Source organism: Ranitomeya imitator, chromosome 8 (genome assembly GCF_032444005.1).
Source record: "Ranitomeya imitator isolate aRanImi1 chromosome 8, aRanImi1.pri, whole genome shotgun sequence".
NCBI lineage: Eukaryota > Metazoa > Chordata > Amphibia > Anura > Dendrobatidae > Ranitomeya > Ranitomeya imitator.
The window spans coordinates 55,378,612-55,404,237 of NC_091289.1; the positions used below are offsets into that span (position 1 = coordinate 55,378,612).

Below are 25,626 nucleotides of genomic sequence, written 5' to 3' on the forward strand. Positions count from 1 at the left end.
GCCACCAGGGAGGGAGCTGTGTCCCCCAATGAGCGTCTCGGAGAAAAGGATTTTACAGTGAGTAACACAAAAATCCCTATTTCTCCTTCGCCTCATTGGGGGACACAGGACTGTGGGATGTCCTAAAGCAGTCCCTGGGTGGGAAATTAACTCACCAATAATAATTATCCAAACCATTGTCTATAAGAGCGTTACCGCCACTTGAAGAATCCTTCTACTCAGACTTGCATCTGCAGAGATCTGGGAGAGGACGTTATAATGTTTGACAAAGGTATGCAAACTAGACCAGGTTGCAGCTTTGCAAACCTGTTCTGTTGAGGCCTGATGCCGAATCGCCCAGGAAACCCCCCCCCCCACTGCTCTAGTGGAGTGAGCTTTGATTCCAGCCGGAACCATCATGCCCTTGGTGCGATAGGCCTCCAGAATGGCCGCACGTATCCACCTGGCCAGGGTACATTTTGAGGCTGCGCATCCCTTCCTGCGACCTTCTGGGAGGACAAACAGAGCATCCATCTGACAGAAAGGAGCCGTACGGGAAATGTATCTCCTCAGCGCTCTCACCAGGTCCAACGTATGGAGAGCTTTTTTTTTTTTTTTTTTACACGGTACGTAGGCGCCAGACAAAAAGAAGGAAGAACTATATCCTCATAAAAATGGAACGAGGAAACCACCTTCGGCAAAAAGGAAGGTACTGGTCCGAGTACTACCTTGTCCTGAAGAAAACGTAGAAAGGGAGTACGACAGGACAGGGCTGACAGTTCTGATACCCGCCTTATGGAAGTTAAGGCCACTAAAAATACGACTTTCCAAGAAAGGAAAGTCAAGGAAATATCCTCAAGAGGCTCTAAGGGAGCCTCCTGCAAGGCCCTTAAGACTAAATTAAGGTCCCAAGCTTCCAAAGGAGACTTATAAGTAGGGACCTTATGAACGACTCCCTGAAAAAAAGGTCCTGACCTGACAGGTAGTAGCAATCCTACGCTAAAATAATAAAAAAAAAACAAAAACAAAGAAAGACCGATAAGGCTGAAATTTGCCTTTTAAGAGTACTTGGAGCCAGCCCTGAATCCAGTCCTGCTTGGAGAAAGGCTAGAATATTAGGGATGGAAAAACGCACAGGAGGCAGCCTGCGCCCTCTACACCAAGAAAGAAAGACTTTCCAAGTGTAAAGAAATTCTGGCCGAAACGGTTTTACATGCATTAATCATGGTATCTGATACCTCTTGGGAGAACCCTGCCTGAGTTAAAAACCCAAGATTCAACGGCCAGGCCATCAAACGTAGGACCCCTGAGTTCTGGTGGTAAAAACGGCCCTTGAGATAGAAGATCTGGACATTTGGGGAGCCGCCACGGAACTCCGGCGAAAAGCTGTACTAGGTCCGCATACCAGGTTCGCCATGGCCAACCCGGAGCGATCAGAATAACCGGCGCTCCTTCTGACTTGATCTTCTTGATTACCCTCGGGAGCAGCACCAGAGGAGGGACAGATAAGAGAGATGAAACTGGTTCCAAGTCAGTACTGGCGCATCCACGGCGATCGCCTGTGTATCTCGGTACCGGGAGACAAGTCTGGGTACCTTGGCATTCCACATGGACGCCATTAGATCCACATCCAGAGTCCCCCCATAGATGGCATATTTGCTGAAATACTTCGGGATGGAGAGACCATTCCCTTGACGCCAGACCCGGACGGCTGAGGAAATCTGCCGCCCAGTTCTCTTCGCTAGGGATGTGGACTGCGGGAATCACCGAGTGATTCCTCTCAGCCCAGAACAGAATTTCTTTTACCTCCTGCATGGCTGCCTTGCTGCGGGTGCCCCCCTGAAGATTTATGTAGGCCATGGCTGTGGCGTAGTCCGATTGAATTCGGACCGGGCGACCCGCCAAAAGATATAAAAAAAAAATGCCAAGCTAGTCGAACCGCCCGAATCTCTAAGAGATAGATAGGGAGATCTGATTCCTGAGGAGACCAACGCCCCTGAGCTGTGTGGTGAAAAAAAAACACTGCTCCCCAACGGAGGAGACTGGCGTCAGTTGGGACTTACCAGCCAATAGGTTGGGGGAAAGAGCTTCCCCCCCCCCCCCCAGAAGGGACGAGCTGTTTAATCACCATGAAAGAGACTGCCTAACCTGGGGAGACAACAGAAAACTGTGGTTGAGAGAGAGTTGATTCTTGTTCCATACTGCTAAGATTGCATGCTGGAGAGGTCGAAGGTGAAGCTGTGCAAATGGTACTGCTTCTACAGCTGCAACCATCCTTCCTAACACCCTCATACAGGATCGGATCGTATGAGGGTACGGTTGCTGGAGATTCCTCACCTCCCGCTGAAGGGCTAGGACTTTGTCCTGGAAAAGGATCGACAGGACTTGAGAGGAGTCGAAAATCACGCCTAGAAATGAAATCCTCCGAGATGGATCTAGGGATGACTTCCTTAACCCCTTCCCGACCTTTGACGCATACGCTGCGTCATGAAAGTCGGTGCCATTCCGACCCATGACGCAGCATATGCGTCATGGAAAGATCGCGTCCCTGCAGATCGGGTGAAAGGGTTAACTCCCATTTCACCCGATCTGCAGGGACAGGGGGAGTGGTACTTTAGCCCAGGGGGGGTGGCTTCACCCCCTCGTGGCTATGATCGCTCTGATTGGCTGTTGAAAGTGAAACTGCCAATCAGAGCGATTTGTAATATTTCACCTAAAAAAATGGTGAAATATTACAATCCAGCCATGGCCGATGCTGCAATATCATCGGCCATGGCTGGACACCCTAATGTGCACCCACTCCACTCCTCCGATCGCCCCCCCAGCCCCCCGATCTGCGGTCTGCTCCCCTCGGTCCTGTGCTCCGCTCCCCCGTCCTCCTGCCCGCTCCCCCCGTGCTCCAATCACACCCCCCGTGCTCCAATCAAACCCCCCCGCACTCCGATCCCCCCCCGCACAGCGATCCCCCCCCGCACAGCGATTCCCCCCCCCCCGTGCTCCGATCCACCCGCCCGCACAGCGATCCCCCACTCCGTGCTCCAATCCACCCCCCCGTGTTCCGGTCCACCCCCCCCGTGCTCCGACGCCCCCCCCGTGCCCTGATCTCCCCCCCCCCCTTATACTTACCTAGCCTCCCGGGGACCGTCCGTCTTCTTTCCTGGGCGCCGCCATCTTCCAAAATGGCGGGCGCATGTGCAGTGCGCCCGCCGAATCTGCCGGCCGGCAGATTCGTTCCAGAGTGAATTTTGATCACTGAGATAGGCTATATCTCAGTGATCAAAATAAAAAAAAAAAGTACCGTAAATGACCCCCCCCCCCCCCCTTTGTCACCCCCATAGGTAGGGACAATAAAAAAAATATATATTTTTTTTTCCACTAAGGTTGGGGTAAGAACTAGGGTTAGGGTTAGGGTTAGGGGTAGGGTTAGGGCTAGGGTTAGGGGTAGGGTTAGGGTTTCGGTATGTGCACACGTATTCTGTTCCTCTGCGGATTTTTCCGCTGCGGATTTGATAAATCCGCAGTGCTAAACCGCTGCGGATTTATGGCGGATTTACCATGTTTTTTCTGCGCATTTCAATGCGGTTTTACAACAGCGATTTTCTATTGGAGCAGTTGTAAAACCGCTGCGGAATCCGCAGAAAGAAGTGACATGCTGCGGAATGTAAACCGCTGCGTTTCCGTGCAGTTTTTCTGCAGCATGTGTACAGCGATTTTTGTTTTCCATAGGTTTGCATTGAACTGTAAACTCATGGGAAACTGCTGCGGATCCACAGCGTTTTCCGCAGCGTGTGCACATACCTTTAGAATTAGGCTATGTGCACACGGTGCGGATTGGCCGCTGCGGATCCGCAGCAGAGTTCCATCAGGTTTACAGTACCATGTAAACATATGGAAAGCCAAATCCGCTGTGCCCATGGTGCGGAAAATACCGCGCGGGAACGCTGCGTTGTACTTTCCGCAGCATGTCAATTCTTTGTGCGGATTCCGCAGCGTTTTACACCTGTTCCTCAATAGGAATCCGCAGGTGAAATCTGGACAAAAAACACTGGAAATCCGCGGTAAATCCGCAGGTAAAACGCAGTGCCTTTTACCCGCGGATTTTTCAAAAATGGTGCTGAAAAATCTCATACGAATCCGCAACGTTGGCACATAGCCTTAGGGTTAGGGTTCGGTTGGAATTAGGGTTGTGGTTAGGGTTAGGGGTGTGTTGGGGTTACGGGTGTGTTGGGGTTAGGGTTGTGATTAGGGTTACGGCTACAGTTGGGATAAGGGTTAGGGGTGTGGGGGGGTTAGTGTTGGAGTTAGAATTGAGGGGTTTCCACTGTTTAGGCACATCAGGGGTCTCCAAACGCAACATGGCGCCACCATTAATTCCAGCCAATCTTGTATTCAAAAAGTCAAATGGTGCTCCCTCACTTCAGAGCCCCGACGTGTGCCCAAACAGTGGTTTACCCCCACATATGGGGTACCAGCATACTCAGGACAAACTGCGCAACAATTACTGGGGTCCAATTTCTCCTGTTACCCTTGTGAAAATAAAGAAATGCTTGCTAAAACATCATTTTTGAGGAAAGAAAAATGATTTTTTATTTTCACGGCTCTGTGTTGTAAACGTCTGTGAAGCACTTGGGGGTTCAAAGTGCTCACCACATATCTAGATAAGTTCCTTGGGGGGGTCTAGTTTCTAAAATGGGGTCACTTGTGTGGGGTTTCTACTGTTTAGGCACACCAGGGGCTCTGCAAACGCAATGTGACGCCCGCAGACCATTCCATAAAAGTCTGCATTTCAAAAGTCACTACTTCCCTTCTGAGCCCCGACGTGTGCCCAAACAGTGGTTTACCCCCACACATGGGGTATCAGCGTACTCAGGAGAAACCGGACAACAACTTTTGGGGTCCAATTTCTCCTGTAACCCTTGGGAAAATAAAAAATTCTGGGCTAAATAATTATTTTTGAGGAAAGAAAACGTATTTATTATTTTCACGGCTCTGCATTATAAACTTCTATGAAGCACTTGGGGGTTCAAAGTGCTCACCACACATCTAGATAAGTTCCTTTCGGGGTCTAGTTTCCAAAATGGGGTCACTTGTGGGGGGTTTCTACTGTTTAGGCACATCAGGGGCTCTGCAAACGCAACGTGACGCCCGCAGAGCATTCCATCAAAGTCTGCATTTCAAAACGTCACTACTTGAATTCCGAGCCCCGGCATGTGCCCAAACAGTAGTTTACCCCCACATATGGGGTATCACCGTACTCAGGAGAAACTGGACAACAAATATTGGGGTCAAATTTCTCCTGTTACCCTTGGGAAAATTAAAAAATTCTGGGCTAAATAATTATTTTTGAGGAAAGAAAACGTATTTATTATTTTCACGGCTCTGCATTATAAACTTCTATGAAGCACTTGGGGGTTCAAAGTGCTCACCACACATCTAGATAAGTTCCTTTCGGGGTCTAGTTTCCAAAATGGGGTCACTTGTGGGGGGTTTCTACTGTTAAGCCACATCAGGGGCTCTGCAAACGCAACGTGACGCCCACAGAGCATTCCATCAAAGTCTGCATTTCAAAATGTCACTACTTCACTTCCGAGCCCCGGCATGTGCCCAAACAGTGGTTTACCCCCACATATGGGGTATCAGCGTACTCAGGAGAAACTGGACAACAACTTTTGGGGTCAAATTTCTCCTGTTACCCTTTGTAAAATAAAAAATTGCAGGCTAAAAGATAATTTTTGAGAAAATAATTTTTTTTTTTTATTTTCATGGCTCTGCGTTATAAACTTCTGTGAAGCACTTGGGGGTTCAAAGTCCTCACCACACATCTAGATTAGTTCCTTTGGGGGTCTAGTTTCCAAAATGGGGTCATTTCTGGGGGATCTCCAATGTTTAGGCACACAGGGGCTCTCCAAACGTGCCATGGTGTCCGCTAATGATTGGAGCTAATTTTCCATTTAAAAAGCCAAATGGCGTGCCATCCCTTCCGAGCCCTGCCGTGCGCCCAAACAGTGGTTTACCCCCACATATGGGGTATCAGCGTACTCAGGACAAACTGGACAACAATATTTGGGGTCCAATTTCTCCTATTATCCTTGGCAAAATAGGAAATTCCAGGCTAAAAAATCATTTTTGAGGAAAGAAAAATTATTTTTTATTTTCATGGCTCTGCGTTATAAACTTCTGTGAAGCACCTGGGGGTTTAAAGTGCTCAATATGCATCTAGATAAGTTCCTTGGGGGGTCTAGTTTCCAAAATGGGGTCACTTGTGGGGGAGCTCCAATGCATAAGCACACAGGGGCTCTCCAAACGCGACATGGTGTCCGCTAACAATTGGAGCTAATTTTCCATTCAAAAAGTCAAATGGCGCGCCTTCCCTTCCGAGCCCTGCCGTGTACCCAAACAGTGGTTTACCCCCACATATGAGGTATCGGCGTACTCGGAAGAAATTGCCCAACAAATTTTATGATCCATTTTATCCTACTGCCCATGTGAAAATGAAAAAAATTGAGGCGAAAAGAATTTTTTTGTGAAAAAAAAGTACTTTTTCATTTTTACAGATCAATTTGTGAAGCACCTGAGGGTTTAAAGTGCTCACTAGGCATCTAAATAAGTTCCTTGGGGGGTCTAGTTTCCAAAATGGGGTCACTTGTGGGGGAGCTCCAATTTTTAGGCACACGGGGGCTCTCCAAACGTGACATGGTGTCCACTAAAGAGTGGAGACAATTTTTGATTCAAAAAGTCAAATGGCGCTCCTTCCCTTCCAAGCCCTGCCGTGCGCCCAAACAGTGGTTTATCCCCACATATGAGGTATCAGCGTACTCAGGACAAATTGCACAACAACTTTCGTGGTTCAGTTTCTCCTTTTACTATTGGGAAAATAAAAAAATTGTTGCTAAAAGATAATTTGTGACTAAAAAGTTAAATGTTCATTTTTTCCTTCCATGTTGCTTCTGCTGCTGTGAAGCACCTGAAGGGTTAATAAACTTCTTGAATGTGGTTTTGAGTACCTTGAGGGGTGCAGTTTTTAGAATGGTGTCACTTTTGGGTATTTTCAGCCATATAGACCCCTCAAACTGACTTCAAATGTGAGGTGGTCCCTAAAAAAAATGGTTTTGTAAATTTCGTTGTAAAAATGACAAATCGCTGGTCAAATTTTAACCCTTATAACTTCCTAACAAAAAAAAATTTTGTTTCCAAAATTGTGCTGATGTAAAGTAAACATGTGGGAAATGTTATTTATTAACTATTTTGTGTCACATATCTCTCTGGTTTAACAGAATAAAAATTCAAAATGTGAAAATTGCGAAATTTTCAAAATTTTCGCCAAATTTCCGTTTTTATCACAAATAAACGTAGAATTTATTGACCTAAATTTACCACTAACATGAAGCCCAATATGTCACGAAAAAACAATCTCAGAACCGCTAGGATCCGTTGAAGCGTTCCTGAGTTATTACCTCATAAAGGGACACTGGTCAGAATTGCAAAAAACGGCAAGGTCTTTAAGGTCAAAATAGGCTGGGTCATGAAGGGGTTAAATTTACTAGCCAACCCAGACAAGAAAGGGAGTCTAGAACAAGCTGGCCCTTTTACTTGCAAGCCTGAAAGGACAGTCCTTTGATCAGAGGATCGTTTATATAAGGCAAGACTACTATCCTTCGAGAGTGCAGAATGGACACCACAGATAACATGACCTTCGTGAACACCCTGGGAGCGAAGGCCAGCCCGAAGGGAAAAGCCGTGAACTAGAAGTGTAGGTTGTTAAGGGCGAACCGGAGAAATCTGATGAGAAGAAAAAAAATGGGAATATGTAGGCAGACATCCTGAATGTCTATTGAGGCCAATAACTCTCCCTTTTCCATTGAGGCAATAACTGACCAGAGAGATTTCATCCGAAAGTGACGAACGCGGACAAACCTGTTTAAGCGTTTCAGATCCAGAATGGGTCTTACTATTCCGTCCTTTTTGGGTACTACGAAAAGATTGGAATAAAATCCTTGAAACCTTTCTACTCTTGGAACAGGAGAAATAACCCCGCAGAGACGAAGGGACCCTATGGAATTGTACTGGTCTTGTCAGTGGGACCCGGACCTGGAAAGAACCGGGGAGAAGGCTGACAGACTAGCTCTATCTTGTAACCTGAAGATACGAGCTCTCCCACCCACTGGATAACTTAAAGCCAGACCTGGAGAAACAAAAGTAGACTTCCGCCTAATCTGTTGGAGGCACTCCGAGGAGGTCTCCAAACACTTTTGAGTCCTAGATTCTCTGGATATAGTTGACTGGGAAAGCATCTTTCCCCCTTGATGGGCCGTATAGGAGACTCGATTGTCTCAATCCTGATTGGGTCGACCCTGCTCCGCAGAGCCCGATGCTGGAGCCCATCTAGTATTACGAAAGGATCTGAAGCGGGCCTGGAATTGGCAACGCAAAGGCTATCTAATCCTCTGCTGAGGAGAAAGCTAGCTCTTCCCTCCTGTGGAGTTGGAGATAAGCTGATCCAGCTTTTTTTCTTTTTTTTTTTCGAATAAGCCACCCCCCTGGTAGGGTAGGGTTGAAAGAGACTTTTTTAGAAGTAGAATCGGCCCATGTACTTAACCAGAGCGTCCTTCTAATGGCAATTGCATTAGCCGCAGCAGAAGAAGGTACAGTCTGCAGCATCAAAGGATGCATTGATCAGATAGCTACCCGCAAGAGCATCTGAGAAAAATATTTCTGACAGCTCTGCTGGCAAATCCCTTTCTTGAAGAGCCTTTGTTAAAGACTCTGACCAAGACAATATAGCCTTAGTAACCCAAGTTGCTGCAAAAGAGGGAAAAAATGCTGAACTTGAAGCCTCAAAAAATGGAACTAGTTAAGCTCTCTATAAGACGATCCGTAGGATCCTTAATGGACAAGCCTTTAGGGAGAGATAGCAAAGTGCTAGCGGCTAAACGAGACACCGGTGGATCTACTGAGGGATCTTCTGCGCATTTACTACATAACTCAGTAGCAAAGGAATACCTAGCCTGCAAGGTTTTTTTTTTTTTTTTGCTCCGATAAAAAGCTTGTCCGGGAGCTCCCGATTCCGAATCAGGTCCTCAAACTCGGGGAGAGAGGAGAAAACCCTATGGGACCTTTTGGCCCGCTTAAATGAGACCTTGTGATCAGAGGGTAAGGCGAGTTCATCTTCTAACCCCAGGGACTGAATTGACAGTCTCAATCAGGCTATCGACAGACTCCTGAAACCCAGGAGCCTCAAAGTTAAGGGAAACTTCTGACTCCTAGACTGTCTCAACTTCTCCACCTCTACTGAGGAAGGCAAGCGAGATACGGACCTCCAGGGTGCCGAAGCCCCAGATAGCCCGAGCGATGCTGTGCGAACTCGCTTTCCACGCGTCTCTAGTTTGAGCGCGGCCCAGCAGGCCGAAGGCTTTTGAGACAGATGGGCTGCAGGCCCTGACCGCCGGGGTCTGAACGGACTTGATTGCTTCAGTTAGGGTGACGGGCCGGAGCTGGAGAGATTGCTGGGGAACTCGCGGGGGGGCTCCTGAGCGCGTTCAGAGTCGCAGACCTCACAGAGACGATTGCTCTGGGCATACGGGAGGGCAGCACGGCAAGCTACACAAACGGTATATAGGACCGTGTGAGACTTGACCTATCTAGACAGTGATTCTGTAAAAGCTATACCCAGGGCTTTAGACAGGGAAAAACAACAGTGCTTCAGCTGTCAGGCTGGAGGGGGAAGCACTTACCCCAGTCCTGTGTTGCAGTGTGGAACCGAACACAAAATGTGCCGCCTTGATCCCCAGCTGTCTTCAGGGGGCGGAAACGCCATGATTGCAGCGTTGGAGCGGCCTGTAGTAGGCCGAAGCCGGGACCTCGATTTTCCCCAGCATGGAGAGGAGAGGGCGGACCGGAAGTAAACGCGCCGGAGGGGGCGGAGCCTCACAGCGCAGTCTGTTCTGGGTGGAAGCCGGGCCAGAATGACCCGGAAGAGCACCCGGGACGCCAGGCCGGAGCCTGGAGCCCCTGAAAGGCCGCGGCGCCGGCCGCATTGTACTGCTGCGGCGCCGACTAGCGCCCGACAAGCCGCAGCGCTGAAGGGAGACTGCAGAGCCGCTCTTTACCTGGCGCCGATCGGCGCAGGGACGCCCGGAGCTGCCTAAGAGGTAAAAATCACTTGCATCAGGAGCCCCTTTCCTATCCGTCCCCTATTTTTGCAAGCTGAACCCTCTGAGAAAAGAGGGCTAGCGGGGGAGGGCAGAGAATATGACTCTGTGTTAACCCTAGCTCCATTTTCCACCTTTGGGAAAAGGAGAGGGACCGTCCACCACCCCTCTAACACCACAGCAGAACCTAGGTGTAGAAATCAGGGGGATCACACGGACATCAGAGAGCACCTGTACAGCCTATGGTCTTAAATACCTTAGGGTGGTCAGGGCCAAGTCCGGAGTGCAATCCCACGTCGCGGGAAAGGATACGTGGAGATACTCGCACGTGCTTGCCCGTTGCTGGTTTGGGGAGATCGGACCCTCAAAAGGATCCGTCGCCCCTCTCAATCCATATGAAGTTGAAAGAAATAAGGGTCCGAGGATCCGGGACCCAGAGGTGTGCCTCCTTCAGACACTAAGCAAGAACTGGATTCTCTGGTAGCCAGTGTCAGGGTGTATACGACGGAGGAGGAGCTAACTTTTTTTATGTCTACTTAGTGTCAGCCTCCTGGCGGCAGAAGCATACACCCACAGTCCTGTGTCCCCCAATGAGGCGAAGGAGAAAGATTATTATTTCCCCATAGCTGTGCCATATAGTGCTCTGCACTGTTCATATTGCCCCATATCTGTGCCCCATATAGTGCTCTGCACCGTTCATTTTGCCCCATATCTGTGCCCCATATATGCTCTGCACCGTTCATATTGCCCCCATATCTGTGCCCCATATATGCTCTGCACCGTTCATACTGCCCCCATATCTGTGCCCCATATATGCTCTGCACCGTTCATACTGCCCCCATATCTGTGCCCCATATATGCTCTGCACCGTTCATTTTTGTCCCATAGCTGTGCCCCATACAGTGCTCTGCACCATTCATATTGCCCCATAGATGCTCCACATAAATCTGTGCCATGGCCGCTGCTGCAATAAAAAAAAAAAAAAAAAGCCATACTCACCTCTCTTGCTTGCAGCTCCCAGCGTCCGGTCCCGGCGTCTCTCCGCTCTGACTGATCAGGCAGAGGGCGCCGCGCACACTATATGCGTCATCGCGCCCTCTGACCTGCACAGTCAGTGCAGATAGACGCCGGGAAGATGGAGCGGCGCCCGGCGGCTGGAACGTGGACAGGTGAATATGACATACTTACCTAGTCCCAGCGATCCTGGCGCTCCCCCTGCCGTCCCACGGTCTTCTGTGCTGCAGCCTCTTCCTCTATCAGCGGTCACCGGCACCGCTGATTAGAGAAATGAATAGGCGGCTCCACCCCTATGGGAGGTGGAGCCGCCTATTCATTTCTCTAATGAGCGGTCCCACGTGACCGCTGAAGAGGGGAAGAACTGCAGCACAGAAGACCGTGGGACGGCAGGGGGAGCGCCAGGATCGCTGGGACTAGGTAAGTATACCTCAGCGCCCTCTCCCCCTCACCCGCCGACCCCACCGCTACCGTGACTCGAGTATAAGCCGAGAGGGGCACTTTCAGCCCAAAAATTTTGGCTGAAAATCTCGGCTTATACTCGAGTATATACGGTATATAACTTGTGTCTGTGAAGAAATACAATGTTTCCACAGACCCTTTTCCATAATTTACCATATGCCAGATCGATCATTTTCTGAGCAGGTTGTGAAACATCTTTGCCGCCGGCATTTTTTTTTTTTACTCAAATTGCATGAAATAGTGGAGGCCGCAGGGAGGACGGTCTGGTCACCACTTTAACTGCTTGGCTTCTTTGGAAAGCTGATGCGGTTAAGAGAAACTGAAAACACCGAACGTATGAACGGGGAGTGGTTGTTACATATAAATGCATATGTTCATTCTTTTGAGCATTTATTTAACACATCTTCTGATGGGTTACAGAGCATACCAACCAGGAAAAGACATTGTGTGTAGCCTTAGATCTTGTCCAGAAGGAAGCAGGACAATGCATCTTCTCACCTTTGATTTCTTCTTTGAAGATTTGCGCACTTGCTCTGCCATCTCTTCTTCCTGTCGGAGTAGATCTTTATATGAACGTTTTTTCTCACGCTGGCTCCTACCGGCAGCCAAGCTCACATCATCGATCCCACGTTCTAGATCTAAACTATCTAAAAGTGATCAACGCAGAAAAATAAAACACTTTAATACAAGGGAGTTCACCCATCTTCTTAGTCATAACTGTGTTTATTATTTCATGTGAACTCTTTACCAACTTACACTGACATGTCAACAGGAATCTGATAAGAAAAAGCCCCTTTAAAGAGTCATTCTTTGTAAGTGGGGTCATGCTGCAGTAAATGGGGAATGTGGATGGACTGGAGGCACAGCACTGACGCTGGGCAATGGAAATACCCTTTATAAGCAAGCCAGTGTGGTGCCTCCCTGTATATGGGGAACACACCTGTCACTGATACAGCTCTAGTATCCTGTTAATACTGGAGACAAAATGGTGCTCATTATTCCCGACTCTCGTCTCCTTCTGCGCTTATGCAAAATCTGGAAAATGGAGGTAAAAGAAACTACTGAACTCCAGCAATGGGGACACGTACATGTAAGAACGACTACATCTTCACAGTGCTCTGATGATCATGGTACTCCAGGAAAATAATCTATTCCTACCTCTACTGTCACTGTATGCCATTGTCAAGTCTTCACTTCGACAAGAAGCAGCAAGTATCTTGGGAAAATCTTGAGAGCCTGTAAAATGGAAAAGTAGACTCATTAGCAAACAGCGGTTGTTGATGTTCTAAAACAAAAGACATTTATAAAATTGATTGTGCAGATATATGTTGTTTACAATTTATAAAATGAATTACTTGGCTGCTACATTTATACACACAGGCACCCGCCTGAACAGTATTTAGTCACTGCATGTGTGATGGCACCCATAGGCAATATCAAATCAGACTGATCCAGAAGATCCAGACCCAGAAAGCAAAATGTCCACAAATGACAGATTGCACTGAAAAAAGTTGGGAACATACTATGCCCTCATTGTGTGTATTAGACCTTTTTTTGCATCTTCTGCATCAATTATGAAGCATTTAGAAGTTATACAATGTGTAATATACTGTATATTAACAGCAGCTTCTATTTTTCCAAAATTGTTTAAAAGGGAACCTGTCACCCCCAAAATCAAAGGTGAGGTAAGCCCACCGGCATCAGGGGCTTATCTACAGCATTCTGTAATGCTGTAGATAAGCCCCCGATGTAATCTGAAAGATGAGAAAAGAGGTTAGATTATACTCACCCAGGGGCAGTCCCGCTGCGGTCCGGTCCAGCGCCTCCCATCTTCATACGATGATGTCCTCTTCTTGTCTTCACGTTGCGGCTCCGGCGCACTTTGTCTGTCCTGTTGAGGGCAGAGCAAAGTACTGCAGTGCGCAGGTGCCGGGCCTCTCTGACCTTTCCCGACGCCTGCGCACTGCAGTACTTTGCTCTGCCCTCGACAGAGCAGACAAAGTACGCCTGCGCCAGAGCGTGAAGACAAGAAGAGGACGTCATCCAATGAAGATGGGAGGCGCTGGACCGGACCGCGACGCCCATCGGACCAGAACCGGACCAGGACCGTCCGCCCCAGGACCGTCCGCCCCTGGGCGAGTATAATCTAACCTCTTTTTCTCTTCTTTCAGGATACATTGGGGGCTTATCTACAGCATTCCAGAATGCTGTAGATATGCCCCTGATGCCGGTGGGCTTAGCTCATCTGCGATTTTGGGGGTGACAGGTTCCCTTTAAGGAAGAAGAAACTGCTGCAAGCCACGTTCACACGTTCAGTATTTTACATCAGCGTTTGTAAGCCAAAACCAGGAGAGGGTGATAAATGCAGGAGTGGTGCCGTGTTTCTATTATACTTTTCCTGATTCTAAGCCAAAATCAGGAGTGGACCGATTACTGATGTAAAATACTGAACGCGTGAACATGGCCTAACATATAAAGTCCTCATCTTGTGTGCCGTTTTTCATACACTTTGGGCATGTAACACAATATTAGTTGTTTAAGTGTTACTAACTCAATGCCATTTTAGCACTGCCCTTCTTGTTTGACAGGTTGCGGCGGTGACATCACAACCAGTCAGTGAACTCTGCAGCCAATCACTGGGTTCAGCGGGTTCACTGATGAAGATGGCACATGAACAGAGTCCAGTGACTGGCTGCAGCGGTGATGGTTTGTAGACGTGACATCACTGCTGTAGACTGTTAACAAGGACTAGGGGGGTAGTGATGAAAAGGCAGCGCTGCGGAATGTAACTGAGATTTTCTTATTTGAACACACAGGACGCCTATGGCACAAAATGTTGTAAATCTGGAAAACCCATCGATTTCATTTTGGTGCAAATCTCACCCAACAGATGATATTGGGGGACAGAAAGATGATGTGAAGGACTGTAGTGTACGGCCATCTTCCATGTCAGATACCAGTACACTACACTTGAGAAGTGGCCTAAAACTCCACTGAAATGATGGCGTGGCGCTGTAAATTAGGACCTCTCTGGGCGTTATCTGCCGCTTTCACAGTAAGGCCTCATTCAGACACCCACATTTCTTCTTCTAGCAATGTTTTACAATGCCAGAACAAGTAGCTATTATAGTCTTTAGGGTTTGTATGCCTTTTTTTTTTGCAGAGCACGGCCCATGTTTTTGTCTTTAGCTAGTTCTTGTGACTTTTTATTTGTAATTGTCAAAAAATCAGAAATTCTTAAAAAAAAAAAAAAATCATAAAATTACACCAATTTGAAACCTTGTTCCAGGCAGACTGAAATGAGATGATCCAAAAGAAAAAAAACATTTGGTAAATGTTTCCTGAGTCGGTCTAAGGGCTCATTCCCAGTTCAGTTTTTCCCGTATGAGCGCTCTCCATATTTTCAGGCATCGTACTCGTACCTATGATGGTTCTGTAGGGCTGTTCAGGTGCCCACGATTCTTCGCAGACCGAGTGGTCAGTGCACAATCATGTAGACACGTCTGATGATGATGATCCAAATTCAGATCAAACTTACCAATCACATTCTACAGGTCCTTCTCAAAAAATTAGCATATAGTGTTAAATTTCATTATTTACCATAATGTAATGATTACAATTAAACTTTCATATATTATAGATTCATTATCCACCAACTGAAATTTGTCAGGTCTTTTATTGTTTTAATACTGATGATTTTGGCATACAACTCCTGATAACCCAAAAAACCTGTCTCAATAAATTAGCATATCAAGAAAAGGTTCTCTAAACGACCTATTACCCTAATCTTCTGAATCAACTAATTAACTCTAAACACATGCAAAAGATACCTGAGGCTTTTATAAACTCCCTGCCTGGTTCATTACTCAAAACCCCCATCATGGGTAAGACTAGCGACCTGACAGATGTCAAGAAGGCCATCATTGACACCCTCAAGCAAGAGGGTAAGACCCAGAAAGAAATTTCTCAACAAATAGGCTGTTCCCAGAGTGCTGTATCAAGGCACCTCAATGGTAAGTCTGTTGGAAGGAAACAATGTGGCAGAAAACGCTGTACAACGAGAAGAGGAGACCGGACCCTGAGGAAGATTGTGGAGAAGGACCGATTCCAGACCTTGGGGAACCTGAGGAAGCAGTGGACTGAGTCTGGTGTGGAAACATCCAGAGCCACCGTGCACAGGCGTGTGCAGGAAATGGGCTACAGGTGCCGCATTCCCCAGGTAAAGCCACTTTTGAGCTACAGAGAAGCAGCACTGGACTGTTGCTAAGTGGTCCCAAGTACTTTTTTCTGATGAAAGCAAATTTTGCATGTCATTCGGAAATCAAGGTGCCAGAGTCTGGAGGAAGACTGGGGAGAAGGAAATGCCAAAATGCCTGAAGTCCAGTGTCAAGTACCCACAGTCAGTGATGGTGTGGGGTGCCATGTCAGCTGCTGGTGTTGGTCCACTGTGTTTCATCAAGGGCAGGGTCAATGCAGCTAGCTATCAGGAGATTTTGGAGCACTTCATGCTTCCATCGGCTGAAATGCTTTATGGAGATGAAGATTTCATTTTTCAGCACGACCTGGCACCTGCTCACAGTGCCAAAACCACTGGTAAATGGTTTACTGACCATGGTATTACTGTGCTCAATTGGCCTGCCAACTCTCCTGACCTGAACCCCATAGAGAATCTGTGGGATATTGTGAAGAGAAAGTTGAGAGACGCAAGACCCAACACTCTGGATGAGCTTAAGGCCGCTATTGAAGCATCCTGGGCCTCCATAACATCTCAGCAGTGTCACAGGCTGATTGCCTCCATGCCACGCCGCATTGAAGCAGTCATTTCTGCCAAAGGATTCCCGACCAAGTATTGAGTGCATAACTGAACATTATTATTTGTTGGTTTTTTTGTTTGTAACACTTTTATTTGACTGGATGGGTCATAGTTTGTAAGCTTGCGAGCAGGGCCCTCACTCCTCCTGGTATCTGTTTTGAACTGTATTTCTGTTATGCTGTAATGTCTATTGTCTGTACAAGTCCCCTCTATAATTTGTAAAGCGCTGCGGAATATGTTGGCGCTATATAAATAAAATTATTATTATTATTATGGGTGAAATATGCTAATTTATTGAGACAGGTTTTTTGGGTTATCAGGAGTTGTATGCCAAAATCATCAGTATTAAAACAATAAAAGACCTGACAAATTTCAGTTGGTGGATAATGAATCTATAATATATGAAAGTTTAATTGTAATCATTACATTATGGTAAATAATGAAATTTAACACTATATGCTAATTTTTTGAGAAGGACCTGTATGGGTGAGCAGAAAAAAAAAATAAATCAGACAGCACTGGGATGCCATTATTGCGCAGTCTGTTTTTCACGGTCTGTTAGGAGAAAGTGGAAATACTTTTTTCTTTTCTTCTTATTAGGGAAAAACTTATAAAACTCTCTCCTGGCAGAAACCGCAGGTGCGGTTTTGCAGCAGCCTTTATGCGGATTTTGTGCGGTTTTGATGCAGAATTTCTGCGGATTTCTATTATGGAAGGGGTCAGAAACGCTGCAGTTCCCGACAAAAGTAGTAATATGCTACTTCTTTTGATCCGCAGTGGTTTTCATGCAGATTTTTCCGCACCATTAGCGCAGCATTTTTTTTTTCAAATTGATTTACATTGCACTGTAAATCACAGTGCGGAAAAATCCGCTGCGGATCCGCACCAATTCCACATCGTGAGCACACAGCCTAAAACACATGGATACGAAAAGTTGTCATGGAAAAAAATAAAGACTTAAAGAAAGACAACTTACAAGTGGTGCAAATGTGTAAAGAATGAGGCGCAAATTAAAAAAAAGGAAAAATTACTCCAGAATATTGCAGAAACAGCAACAATAATGAATCCAGGCCCAACTGTAGTGAAACAAAACTAGACAATAGTTATTTACTGTTATTGGGAAGAAGAAACGTGGGATTTATTTGCAGAAATGAACAGAACCCGCACTGATGACAAAACTGGACAAAAAAAAATAAAATAATAAAAACAAAAAAAATCAGTACATCAGTTCCTTGATGTGGTTATTTTTCCATGCAACATTTCACAGAGTGTATAGTGTGTGTGTGTGTGTGTGTGTGTGTTATATATATATATATATATATACATATACACACACACACCCATATCTACACATTCATGCATGTAGTTTATATTATATACACACACACATTATATATACACACATACATATGCACATTATATATACATATACACACATTATACACACATACATATGCACATTATATATACATATACACACATTATATATACATACATACATATGCACATTATATATACATATACACACATTATATATTCATATACACACATTATATATACACACATACATATGCACATTATATATACACATATACACACATACATACATATGCACATTATATATACATATACACACACATACATATGCACATTATATATACATATACACACTATATATACACATACATACATATGCACATTATATATACATATACACACATTATATATACACACATACATATGCACATTATATATACATATACACACATTATATATACACACATACATATGCACATTATATATACATATACACACATTATACATATGCACATTATATATACATATACACACATTATATATACACACACATATGCACATTATATATACATATACACACATTATATATACATATACACACATTATATATACACACATACATATGCACATTATATATACATATACACACACATTATACATACATACGCACATTATATATACATATACACACATATATACATACGCACATTATATATACATATACACACATTATATATACATATACACACATTATATATACACACACATACATATGCACATTATATATACATATACACACATTATATATACACACATACATATGCACATTATATATACATATACACACATTATATATACACACACATATGCACATTATATATACATATACACACATTATATATACATATACACACATTATATATACATATACACACATTATATATACATATACACACATTATATATACATATACACACATTATATATACACACATACATATGCACATTATATATACATATACACACATTATACATACATATGCACATTATATATACATATACACACACATTATATATACACACATACATATGCACATTATATATACATATACACACATTATATATACATACATATGCACATTATATATACATATACACACATTATATATACACACATACATATGCACATTATACATATACACACATTATATATACATACATACATATGCACATTATATATACATATACACACATTATATATACATATACACACATACATATGCACATTATATATACATATACACACATTATATATACATATACACACATACATATGCACATTATATATACATATACACACATTATACATACATACATATGCACATTATATATACATATACACACATTATACATACATATACACACATACATATGCACATTATATATACATATACACACATTATATATACATACATATGCACATTATATATACATATACACACATTATACATACATACATATGCACATTATATATACATATACACACATTATACATACATATACACACATACATATGCACATTATATATACATATACACACATTATATATACACACATACATATGCACATTATATATACATATACACACATTATACACACATACATATGCACATTATATATACATATACACACATTATACATACATACATATGCACATTATATATACATATACACACATTATATATACATATACACACATTATATATACACACATATGCACATTATATATACATACATATTCACATTATATATACATATACACACATTATACATACATACATATGCACATTATATATACATATACGCACATTATATATACATATACACACATTATATATACATATACACACATTATATATACACACATACATACACACACCCATTTCTATACATCCATGTATACATCATATCTGCAGATCTATGTGATGATCCCGGGACTTGTCCCGCCCGCACCGTTCCGTGCACACTGGTGTGGGTAGATGCTGATCCACAGGGCACGGAGCTCCATCCATCCCCATGGTGAGTACCTGTCAGGCAGCGCCGCTGTCACCTCCGCTCCGGACACCGTGCAGTGGGGTCAGCATCACAGCACACCCGCGCAGGGGCGGAGACGCATCCCCGAGACCCTCCCGCCGCAGACACTGCTCTCTCCCCACTTCTGTACCCTGTCAACCGGCTTCATTCCGCTGAGCTCCTCCGGCTTCCCGCCATCATGGAGGAGACAAACCGAGCCACGCACGTACAAGCGTCATGACGTTACACCGCGAACAACGGGTAAGAGACGGGCGTCTGATTGGTCAGTCAGGCTACACTGCGGGTCCTGATTGGACGGCTGTTTATCTCCCGCCCCTGTAAACAGACAAGACAAAAAGAATAAAACCAGTAATAATAATAATAACGAGCGGCGGCGGCGGCGGAGCCAGGAGGACTCTGACTGCTGCGCTCTGTCTGCACTGGTGGCTGTGAGCGCTGTGGCGCGGTGATCCCAGCAGTGTTGTGGTCTGTAGGATACAAATCCTCATACTTTGCTCTCACTGGAGAATAAGTTTCTATTTACCCTCCACGGGGTGAATGCAGGAATTTAGGGTATGTGTCCACGTTCAGGATTGCATCAGTATTTGGTCAGTATTTTACCTCAGTATTTGTAGCCAAAACCAGGAGTGGAACAAATAGAGGAAAAGTATAATAGAAACATATGCACCACTTCTCATTTATCACCCACTCTTGGTTTTGCCTTACAAATACTGACATAAAATCCTGACCAAATCCTGATGCAATCCTGAACGTGGACACATACCCTAAGGCTAAGTGCCCATAGTGCGTTTTTTATGCGTTTCCCCTTGCAGATATGGGCCAAAAACGCTATGGAATCCGGTAAATTCACACTGGGCATTTTTACTGTGCTTTTCTGCAGCAAAACCTGATTTCTTGGCAGGAAAGAAGCTGCAGCAAAAACGCTTTGAAAAGCCGGTTTTCATGTGCCGCGTACAGTAAAAATCACACTGACAGGTTAGAATAGAATAGATATATATTGTATACATGTCAGTGACACACGCACGCACGAGTCGGCAGGCTAGAAGAGATGCATGACATACAGTAAATACACATAGATTAGGTAGATAGATGTATGTGACATATACAATTAGTGCAGTGTGTGCAAATCATGGGACATGTACTTCATTAATAATTATTTATTTAAAAAAAATAGCTCGGGCTCCCGTTAGATATTTGTAACCAGCAGAGGGGAAAGCTGACAGCAGGGGCCGATGTTTATAGCCTGGGAAGGGGGTAATACCCATGGAGCTTCCCAGGCTATTAATATCAGCTCACAGCTGTATACTTAGCCTTTACTGGCTATTAAGATGGGGGGACCCCCCCAAAAAAAGAACTAGGGTCCCCCTATAATTAACCCCTTCTCCTCGAAGCCACTTTTCACCTTCCTGACGGGGCCAATTTTTCCAATTCTGACCTCTGTCACTTTATGAGGTTATAACTCTGGAACGCTTCAACGGATACCACTGTTTCTTACATTGTTTTCTCGTGACATATTGTACTTCATGATAGTGGTAAAATTTATTCGATTTTACTTGCGTTTATTTGTGAAAAAAAAAAAACAAGTTTGGTGCAATTTTCAAACTTTTAATTTGTATGTCCTTAAATCAGAGAGGCATGTCACACCACTTAATAAATAACATGTCTTACATGTCTACTTTACATCAGCACAATTTTGGAAACATAATTTTTTTTTGTTAGGAAGTTATAAGGGTTAAAAGTCGACAAGCGATTTCTCATTTATCCAACAAAATTTACAAAACCATTTTTTTTTAGGGACCACATCACATTTGAAGTGACTTTGAGGGGCCTATATGACAGAAAATACCCAAAAGTGACACCATTCTAAATACTGCGCCCCTCAAGGTGCTCAAAACCACATTCAAGAAGTTTATTAACCCTTCAGGTGCTTCACAGGAATTTCTGGAATGTGGAAGCAAAAAAATAAACATTTACTTTTCTTTCACAAAAAAATTCCTTTAGACCTAATTTTTTTTTACTTTCGCAAGGATAACAGGAGAAAATGGACCATACAATTTGTTGTGCAATTTATCCTGAGCATGATACCTCATATGTGGGGGAATACTACTGTTTGGGCGCATGGCAGGGCTTGGAAGGGAAGGAGCGCCATTTCACTTTTTGAATGTAAAATTTTGTGGCATAATTAGCGGTTGCCATGTCATGTTTGGAGAGTCCCTGATGTGCCTAAACAGTGGAAACCCCCAACAAGTGACACCATTTTGGAAACTAGACCCCTTATGGAACTTATCTAGATGTGTATTGAGCACCTTGAACCCACAGGTGCTTCACAGAAGTTTATAGCGTAGAGCCGTGGAAATAAAAAAATCACATTTTTCCCAAATAAATCTTTTTTAGCTCCATATTTTGCATTTTAATAATGGTAACAGGAGAAATTGCTTTATACAATTTGTTGCACAATTTCTCCTGAGCACGCCGATACCCCATATGTGGGGGAAAACAACTGTTTGGGCACACGGCAGAGCTTGGAAGGGAAGGAGCGCCATTTGACCTTTTGAATGCAAAATTTGATGAAATAAATAACGGTTGCCATGTCGCTTTTCAAGAGCCCCTGATGTGTTTAAACAGTGGAAACTCCCCACAAATGACACCATTTTAGAAACTAGACCCTTTGGAACCTTATCTATATGTGTATTGAGCACCCTGAACCCCCAGGTGCTTCACAGACGTTTATATACCGTACTTAAGCCGCGAAAATAAAAAAAAATAAAAAAGTTTTCCCACAAAAATCTTTTTAGCTACAAATTTTGTATTTTCACAAGGGCAAATGAAGAAAATTGACTCGAAAGTTTGTTGTGCAATTTCTCCTGAGTTCATTGATACCCCATATGTGGTGGAAAACTACTTTTGATGCACAGTGCAAAGCTCAGAAGGGAAGTAGCGCCATATTACAGGGCAGATTTTGCTGCACTTGTTTCAGGGTGCTATGTTACATTGGCAGAGCCCCTGAGGTGCCAGAACAGCAGAACCCCCCATAAGTGCCCCCGTTTTGGAAATTATAACCCTTTGGGAATTTATCTACCAAGTGTAGTGATGATTTTGACTCCATGCGTGTTTTCCAGAAACAAACAGAAGTTGATGTTGCTGAGTGAAAATTGCAAAGTGCTGTTGTAGTGACCAGTACATTACACCCAGCTCATGCTTCTGGAGACACGCATCTGTAAATTAGGTGGGCTCTCATCACTACAGAAATGTCAAACATGTGGGCGCTAAATGTTGTTTAGGCACACTGGGGAGGGGTCTAAATAGTGGGACAGTTTTATAGGGCGGCTCGTTACGGACGCGACGATACCAAATACGTGTACTATTTTTTTTTAATTTACATCGATAAATGTATTTATTGGAAAAATGTTTTTTATTTATTTTTCTTTGTTTAAGGATTAAAAAAAATATTTTTACACTTTGAAAAAAATTTCTTAAAAACTTTTTTATATTGTCACAGTATGGGACATCACTGTATTATATCAGATTACTGCACTGCACAGCATCAGATAAGCGATCTGACAGGCAGGAAAGGAGGCATGCCAGCGCCTGCTCTCGGCAGATGCTCACAAGCCACCTTCCCTGCAGGACCCAGAAGGACCCCGCAGCCATCTTGGAGTCAGGGATATCCAAGGAGACCATCAGGACAATGTGATGTGATCGCATTGTCCTGATGGAAGGGTGCAGGGAGCCTCCTTCCTGCACATTGCCCCTCTATGTCGCTGTTACTACTGACAGTGATATCAGAGGGGTTAAATGCCCGCGATCGGCGCTAGTACTGATCGTGGGCGTTGCTGCGGGGTGTCAACTGTCACATACAGCTGACATCCACATTCGATCGCTGCGGCGCTCAGCGTGAGGTTGTGCGATCTTGCCGCTGTACTAGTATTGCGGTATGCGGGAACGTACCTCTCGTAGAGCAGTACTATTACGGCGCATGTCGTGAAGGGGTTAATAACCAGCAAAGGCTAGGCAGACAGCTGTGGGCTGATATTGATAGCCTAGGAAGGGGTCATGAATAACATTCTTAAAACCAAAGTAGTGTTCCCCCCATGCATGATATAATGATCACAGGCAATAAATGCGACAAACAAAGGGCCCCTAGACCCTGGATTGTAACATGCGATTATCAAAAAATGGAGGAATAATAGAAATCCTGAGCATGGATGACAAGTTATGAAAGTGTACAATCACAACCTATAATTGAAACCAAAATGCCAAAAAATGTAGACATACTGTAATAAAGTCCCTCTAAGTATAAGTGCCACTTAAATAGTGGCCATACCAACGCAGTTCCCATGGCTGAGCATGAATGGGTTAATGCTGAAGTTAAGCAGACAGTGTTGTCAATTAGGAAGGACCAGAATAACTCAATGGTGCAAAGAACAGGATCAAACCTGGAGATCAACACAATTGAAACAGAACAGCCATAAATCTGAATCTGCGTGGAAAAATCCGCACACAAATCCGCAACGTGTGCACATACCCTTAATGAGTCTAGATGCGGAAAAAGCATTTGGCGCCTATATTGGCCCTTCTTGTTTGAGACTTTGAAGACTTTTGGTGTCTCAGGATCCTTTTTGACAGCCATTAGATCATTGTACAGATCCTCTTCGGCGTAAATTAAGCTGCCTTTCCATACCTCTCCTTCTTTTAATATCTCAAAGGGCACATGACAGGGATGCCCCCTATTGCCTCTGCTGTTCGTTATGTGCATAGAACCACTGGTGGCAATGACACGACAAAACTCTAACATATCAGGAGTTGAGGTAAAGAACTAAGGCTATAAGATTTCTTTGTTTGCAGGCAACGTCCTCTTAACCCTAACTAAACTACATATTACGGTACCTAATTTTATGGAGGATTTAAAAAATTATGGGGATTTATTGGGCTATAAATTGAATACTTCTAAAACAGAAGCCCTACCATTAAATATTCCTCCTGAGGTATTGCAGCATTTAAAGTTAAGCTTTAAATTTAAAATCCCAAAAAAGGCTAATTGAAGAAGAGCTCATGTATAAAAGTAGCATAAATAACCAAATAACAAATGGACATCAGAGCAATAATAGAAAATAAATAAGTTAAAATTTTATTTATACATATAGATGTAAGCAACACATAGATAACAAGAGATATAGGGTAAAAATACCAAGAAAAAAATCAAACGGGTGGCGGCACCTAAGTGCCACGTCCGAAGAGGTTGGTATATAGGTCTATATGAGTGTTCAGTCAGGGTCCAAAAAATACAAACTACTCAATTGGCGTAAAAAAATTAATTAAACATATAAAGTGCACTAATCAAAAAATTACATTACAGTCAATCCCATTGATAGACCTTTCCAACTGTATCAGATCATAAAAGGTGCATGGTGCAATAATTATACGTGGTCAGACAGACCTACAAATAATGTTAGAACCCATAGGATACAGATGAAGTAGTGTTCAATTTTATATTGGTAAATTGCAATTGAAAGACCATATATTAATCCTTAATGAGTTAAGGACCCTAACATGCAAAAGCCATATGGCTAGCTAAACATGAATTAAAAACTAAAGAGAACCAACCTGTGAAAGGACGTGGGAGAGGGACCTCAACGCGCGTATACCATGATTAAGGCGTTAAGATGAAACTAGTTGGCCTGATTTTAATATGTCTATGAATCTCTTTTGGTAACCTGCTACCACAGTTTTTAATGTGATTAATAAACTACAGTATATATTTTTTATATTTTTGGCTAGCACTGGAGGATATTCTCCTTTT

At 43.8% G+C, this 25,626-nt stretch overlaps 1 protein-coding gene across 4 annotated transcripts in view; it reads right to left on the bottom strand.

Annotated features, from left to right (window-relative positions):
- The window catches only part of HMGXB4 (HMG-box containing 4), a 40,206-nt gene extending 20,171 nt beyond the window's left edge, over window positions 1-20,035 (bottom strand). Inside the window, exons 1-4 of one of the 4 annotated variants that reach the window (XM_069736945.1) lie at window positions 19,820-20,027; window positions 12,762-12,839; window positions 12,544-12,638; window positions 12,102-12,250 (exon numbers count right to left, since the gene is read on the bottom strand). In XM_069736945.1, the coding sequence (XP_069593046.1) occupies window positions 12,102-12,143 (42 nt within the window). In that variant the 5' untranslated portion in view covers window positions 12,144-12,250; window positions 12,544-12,638; window positions 12,762-12,839; window positions 19,820-20,027. Of the gene's footprint in view, window positions 1-12,101; window positions 12,251-12,543; window positions 12,639-12,761; window positions 12,840-19,819 lie in introns of all 4 variants that reach the window. The other 3 variants (XM_069736943.1, XM_069736944.1, XM_069736946.1) reach the window with 3 other exon arrangements.
- Between the last annotated feature and the right edge of the window lie 5,591 nt (window positions 20,036-25,626).